The sequence below is a fragment of the Arachis ipaensis genome, chromosome B01, assembly GCF_000816755.2.
Source record: "Arachis ipaensis cultivar K30076 chromosome B01, Araip1.1, whole genome shotgun sequence".
Classification (NCBI taxonomy): Eukaryota; Viridiplantae; Streptophyta; class Magnoliopsida; order Fabales; family Fabaceae; genus Arachis; species Arachis ipaensis.
The window spans coordinates 76,712,607-76,718,881 of NC_029785.2; the positions used below are offsets into that span (position 1 = coordinate 76,712,607).

General features: G+C 50.0%; 2 protein-coding genes across 2 annotated transcripts; both read left to right on the top strand.

Moving 5' to 3' along the window:
* On the top strand, positions 625-1,323 carry LOC107608095 (arginine/serine-rich coiled-coil protein 2-like). The gene has a single exon (XM_016309988.1). It carries the CDS (start codon positions 625-627, stop codon positions 1,321-1,323), a length of 699 nt encoding a protein of 232 aa, XP_016165474.1.
* Positions 4,153-5,882, top strand: LOC107608085 (uncharacterized protein K02A2.6-like). Its single transcript, XM_016309978.1, has 3 exons — positions 4,153-4,374; positions 4,657-4,888; positions 4,957-5,882. Exons 1-3 carry the CDS (start codon positions 4,153-4,155, stop codon positions 5,880-5,882), a joined length of 1,380 nt encoding a protein of 459 aa, XP_016165464.1.

Consider the following 6,275-nt stretch of genomic DNA (forward strand, 5'->3'; position numbering starts at 1 on the left):
ATGAATTTTATTAACAAACTACTAATATTCTTTTTAAAAAAGAATCATACTATTATTAAATTATTGACATCAACGAAGAAAAAGTGAATCTAACAAAACCAGGTGGAACCTCTTCTAATGATATAACATGATTTTTGACTGAATTTTTCTAACTTTTTATTGTTACATTCATCTACAGCAATACCAAAGTGTAAATGTGTTACGGATCCGGCCCACGGATCCCGGACCCACAACTAAACCCGAACCCGGTTCCTCGGGTCCGACCCATCTCCATCTTCCGGAAGGCCCGAAACCGGCCCTCCAGAGCTCCTAACCGACTTTCGAATTCAAACATCTCCCTTATCTTAGCCAGATAAGATAAGAAAAGATAAGATGCTCACCAACACCTATAAAATGAGGACCCAAGTCCCTCAGGTATTCATTCATTCCTCACACCTTCTACCTCTTAGATCCATTCTGACTTGAGCGTCGGAGTGTCTTTGCAGGTACCTCCCCCCATTACTCCAGTCAAGCGATCCGGTATCTGCCTCGACCCGTAGGTTCCCGATCCATCTCTCAAACCCGTACCAGAGACATCTTGTACATTGGCGCCGTCTGTGGGGACCTTTGTGCTAGCCGAGCCGAATGGGGGACGCCCTGGAGGAAACCCCCTCAAGCCAGGATGACTCTCGACAGCTTCATCCGACTTCAGAACACCGGGAGGTCACGAACCAAGCAAGAATAGCAAGCACTATCCACCACACAAACGACCACGTCGTCACGGACCAACGACATCCTGAGAAAGCTAGGGACAAAGCGGCACAGATCATCCAGGATCTCTGCCTCCGAGTCCAAGAGCTTGAAGGCAAGCTGAGCAACAGAGAAAAACACAACAACGAACACGGAAGCCAGGCAACTTCCAGATCAAGATCCCGCCGCGGCAGGTTGCCGACCCAACAACGCGATAGGAGAGACGGTCGCAGCACCTCGCGCGACCACGATCACGAGAAATCGCCGGAACAGCGGTACAACAAGAAACACAACCGCAGCGCTTCCCGAGATCTAAGTCGTCAACACGACTCACACGAAGATCGGAGGCACCGAAATACCAAGCGCACAAGAAACAACCACACAATAATGGGAGCTACACCCTTCACAGAAAGAATCTTAAGAGTGAAACTCCCCAAAGGTTTCGACAAACCTACCGACATGAAGTATGACGGGACCAAGGACCCCCAGGAACATCTAACGGCCTTCGAGGCCAGGATGAACCTGGAAGGAGCGGCCGATGCGGTCCGATGTAGAGCCTTCCCGGTAACCCTCGCGGGGCCAGCAATCAAATAGTTCAACGCCCTCCCAAACGGATCCATAGCCAATTTCCACGACATAACACGAAAGTTCATGGCCCAGTTCACAACTAGAATCAGTAAAGACAAACACCCCATCAGCCTGCTAGGGGTCATGCAAAAACAAGAAGAATCCACAAGGAAATACCTCGACCGCTTCAACGACGAATGCCTAACGGTCGACGGGCTCACGGATTCCGTTGCGAGCCTCTGCTTAACCAACGGACTCATGAACGAAGATTTTCGCAAACACCTCACCACCAAACCAGTATGGACTATGCACGAGATCCAGAATGTCGCCAAAGATTACATCAATGACGAAGAAGTCAGTCAAGTCGTCGCTGCCAACAAACGACAGCACGGCAACACCCAACACGGCAACTCAGCTCCTCGCCAAAATCCACCACCCAGAGAGAATCAAAGAGACCACCCCAGGCCGACAAATACAAACCGACCACAAAAAATTGGCAAATTCTCTAATTACACACCCCTGACAGCACCAATTACGGAAGTATACCACCAAATAGCAGACCGAGGCATCATTCCGAAAGCCCGACAACTCAAAGAAAGGACGGGAGGCAACAAAACCCTCTACTGCGACTACCACCGAGGTTACGGTCACAAAACACAAGATTGTTTTGACCTTAAAGACGCCCTCGAACAAGCCATACGAGACGGCAAGCTCCCAGAATTTGCCAAAATCATCAGAGAACCCAGCCGCGCGGAAAGAGACAGGTCGCCGGAAAAAGACGGGCGTAACTCGAGAACCCAGAAGCAACCCCCCAGAGGAAGCCCAGAAGACGACCCGACCATTATAGTAAACGTCATCACGGGCAAAGACATATCGAGCAAGTCAAAACTAACAATGAAAAATGACCTCAAAGTAATGGCGGTCAGAAACCAGACTCCAACCACTACAGCCGACAACACGATAACCTTTTTACCAGAGGACTGCCAGCACGGTACCTCGGCCGAAGATGCCCCCTTCGTCATCTCGGCCAGAATCAGAACAGGACTGGTACGACGGATACTGGTAGACACCGGGGCAGACTCGAACATCCTCTTCCGAGGAGCCTTCGACAAGCTCGGGCTCCACAAAGACAACCTCCAAACACACCGCAACGGAGTCACGGGACTCGGAGACAACTTTCTCAAACCAGACGGCTCAATCACCCTTCCCATCACCATAGGAACAAGCAGCCAGAAGAAGACAATCCTATCCGAATTTGTAGTCCTAAAAGACTCCACAGCCTATAACGTGATTCTCGGAAGAAAAACAATCAACGACTTCTCCGCAGTCATCTTTACCAAATACATCCTCATGAAGTTTAGAACCGAGGACGGATCCATCGGTACCGTCCACGGGGACCGAGAGGTCACAGCCGAATGCGACAACACCAGCCTAGCTCTAAGGAAGAAATCCCGAGATGCAGCCGGGATATTCCTAGCCGACCAGGACACCCGCCAAGACGACCAACCCAGGCCAGAACCAGAAGGAGACATGGAAAAGCTACAAATAGGGCCAACCAAGGAAGAATACACCTTCATTAATAGGAACCTCCCATACGATCTTAAAGAAGAACTCTCCCAACTCCTGAAGCAAAATAGAGACTTGTTCGCATTCACACCAGCTGACATGCCGGGAATAAACCCCGATCTAATGTCCCACCGGCTAGCCGTGGACCCCAAAGCTAAACCAGTGGCACAAAGGAGACGAAAAATGTCATCAGACCGAGCCGCTGAGGTCAAAAAGCAAGTTAAAGCCCTACTCGAAGCAAGGACGCCTTTCCCTTACCAAACATCGACGGACTAGTAGATGCCGCATCCGGCCACCGATACCTCAGCTTCATGGACGCGTATTCTGGCTACAACCAGATCCCGATGCACCACCCAGACGAAGAAAAAATAGCGTTTATCACCCCAGACGGGACATACTGCTACACAGTGATGCCCTTCGGCCTGAAGAACGCGGGAGCCACCTATCAAAGACTCGTCAACAAGATATTCCAAAACCTATCCGGAAACAAACTAGAAGTCTACATAGACGACATGCTCGTCAAGACCGAATCCGGCGAGCAACTCACCGACGACCTCAAGGTCATAATGAACACCCTACGGAAGCACCAAATGCGACTCAACCCGGCAAAATGTGCCTTCGGAATGGAGGCAGGGAAGTTCTCGGCTTTATGATCACGCAACGCGGAGTTGAAGCAAACCCGGAGAAATGTCGCGCCGTCCTCGAAATGACGAGCCCAAAAAACCTAAAAGACATCCAAAAGTTCACCGGCCGATTGACGGCGTTATCACGCTTTCTCGGGGCATCGGCCCAAAAGGCGATCCCCTTCTTCAAATTAATGAAAAAAGGAGCCCCTTTCAAGTGGGAGACGGAATGCGAAGAAGCATTCCAACATTTCAAGAGAGTCTTAGCGGAACCACCAATCCTCGCCAAATCCCAAACAGGGGAAACACTCTACCTATACCTCTCCATAACGGAGGAGGCACTCGCAGCAGCGCTCATCCGTGAAAACGAGAAAAAAGAACAAAAACCCGTATACTTCATAAGCAGAGTCTTACAGGATGCGGAAGCTCGCTACTCACGCTTAGAAAAACTAGCCTTCACACTCCTTACAGCCTCCCGACGCCTACGACAATACTTCCAAGCCCATTCCATGACGTCCGAACCGACCAAGCGGTTAAGCAGGTGCTACAAAAACCCAACCTAGCGGGCAGAATGCTAGTATGGTCCATCAAACTATCCCAGTTCGATATCAGGTTCGAACCCTGATACGCGATCAAAGCACAAGCCATGGCCGACTTTATCGCCGAAATGACACCAGGAAACTCCACCCCCGAATCATGGAAGCTACACGTTGACGGCTCCTCGAACATCACTTCCAGAGGCGCCAGAGTCATTCTCGAAAGCCAAAATGGAGTCGTAATCGAACAGTCAGTACGATACGAATTCCCGGTCTCAAAGAACCAGGCAGAATACGAGGCCCTCTTAGCAGGCCTAACCCTAGCCCGGGAGGTCAGAGCAAAAGTCCTAGAGGTAAATACCGATTCCCAAGTAGTCAGCTCCCAAATTAACGGAGACTACCAAACACGAGATCCCCTACTCCAACAATACCTCGCCAAGGTAAACAAATTAAAAGAAGGATTCGAGCACGTCACCATACAGCACGTTCCTAGGGAACGAAACGCAAGGGCAGACCTACTTTCCAAACTAGCCAGCACCAAACCTGGACACGGTAACAAATCACTAATCCAGGAAGTCGTCAAGTCACCTTCCGTGTCAACGACAACCAACGCTCATCTGACATTATCAAACCAGGGGTCTTGGACCCACCCTATCCTACAGTACCTCCTCGAGGGAACACTGCCGCCAGACCCCAAAGAGGGAAAGCGAATAAAAGGGAAGCCGCCAACTATACTATTGTCGCAGGACAACTATACAAACGCAGATTCTCGCAACCCCTGCTCAAATGTATTGAACCCGGGGACACGGAGTACATACTCCGCGAAATCCACGAAGGCTGCTGTGGCCACCACGTCGGAGGCAAAACGTTAGCCCAAAAAGTCATCAGGGCAGGCTACTTCTGGCCCACAATTATCTGAGACTCCATACAAATAGTTAAAAACTGCGACAAATGGCAAAGGCACGCCAATATCCACCAAGCCGCCCCTCACCAGCTCAGCATCATATCGGCGGAACGGCCGTTCGGCACCTGGGGTATCGACCTCGTCGGGCCCTTCCCTACGGCACCCGGTCAACTCAGATACCTCATCGTCACCATAGACTACTACACCAAATGGATCGAAGCCGAACCCCTAGCCTCCATAACGGCAGCCCAATGCCGAAAATTCCTCTGGCGACAGATCATCACCCGATTCGGAATCCCCGAGATCGTTATCTCGGACAACGGAACCCAATTTGCTGACAAAAAGTTTACAGAATTTTTAGAAGGATTACACGTATCTCACCGTTTCAGCTCGGTAGAACACCCCCAAACAAACGGACAGGTGGAATCCGCAAACAAAATAATCGTCAAAGGACACAAGAAGCGGCTAGATGAAGCCAAAGGACTATGGGCCGACGAACTCGGATCGGTCCTATGGTCATACCGAACCACACCACAAACGACCAAAGGAGAAACACCCTTCCGATTAACATACGGTGTGGAAGCGGTCATCCCGGTAGAAATCAGGGACCCAAGCCCCAGAAAAATGGTCGGCGGTAACAACGAAGAAGCAGAACGAGACCTCATTGACGAGGAAAGAACCATAGCTCATATCAAAGAGCTAGCCCTAAAACAGAAAATCAGCTTAAGATACAACCATGGCGTCATCCGACGAGAATTCGCAACCGACGATCTCGTCCTACGACGAAACGACATCGGTCCCCCGAACCCAGGAGAAGGGAAACTCACCCCCAACTGGGAAAGACCATACAGAATCAAGGCGGTAATCGGAAAAGGAGCATACAAACTCGAACGGCTTAACGGCGACGAAGTCCCAAGGACCTGGAACGCCGCAAATTTACGGCGATACTACACCTAGGCCGACCTAACTAGGTCACCCCTTTTTACTTGTTTATGTACCTTCCCATTTTACAACTCTCAAATTTGCTTATCTTCCCATTCTACAACTCTTGAAATTGCTTAAGTATCAATCCCAGGTACTCTTTTCCCCCAAAGACGGAGGGTTTTAACGAGGCCTACCCATCAATAAAATTCCATTAAAAGACTATCCCTAAATTCTTCAATTTTAAGACGTCCCAAATACGGAACAAAATTACGGCCATGACTGGGGGACCGATCACCCCCCAGGCCCAACACACGGATATCCACGAAAATACGACCACACGACGGTCCGCTCATCCCAAACAGGGAATGAAATAAACCAAAAAACGGAACAGTCTTAAACGGAATATACAAAAAGGCCCGAACGGCC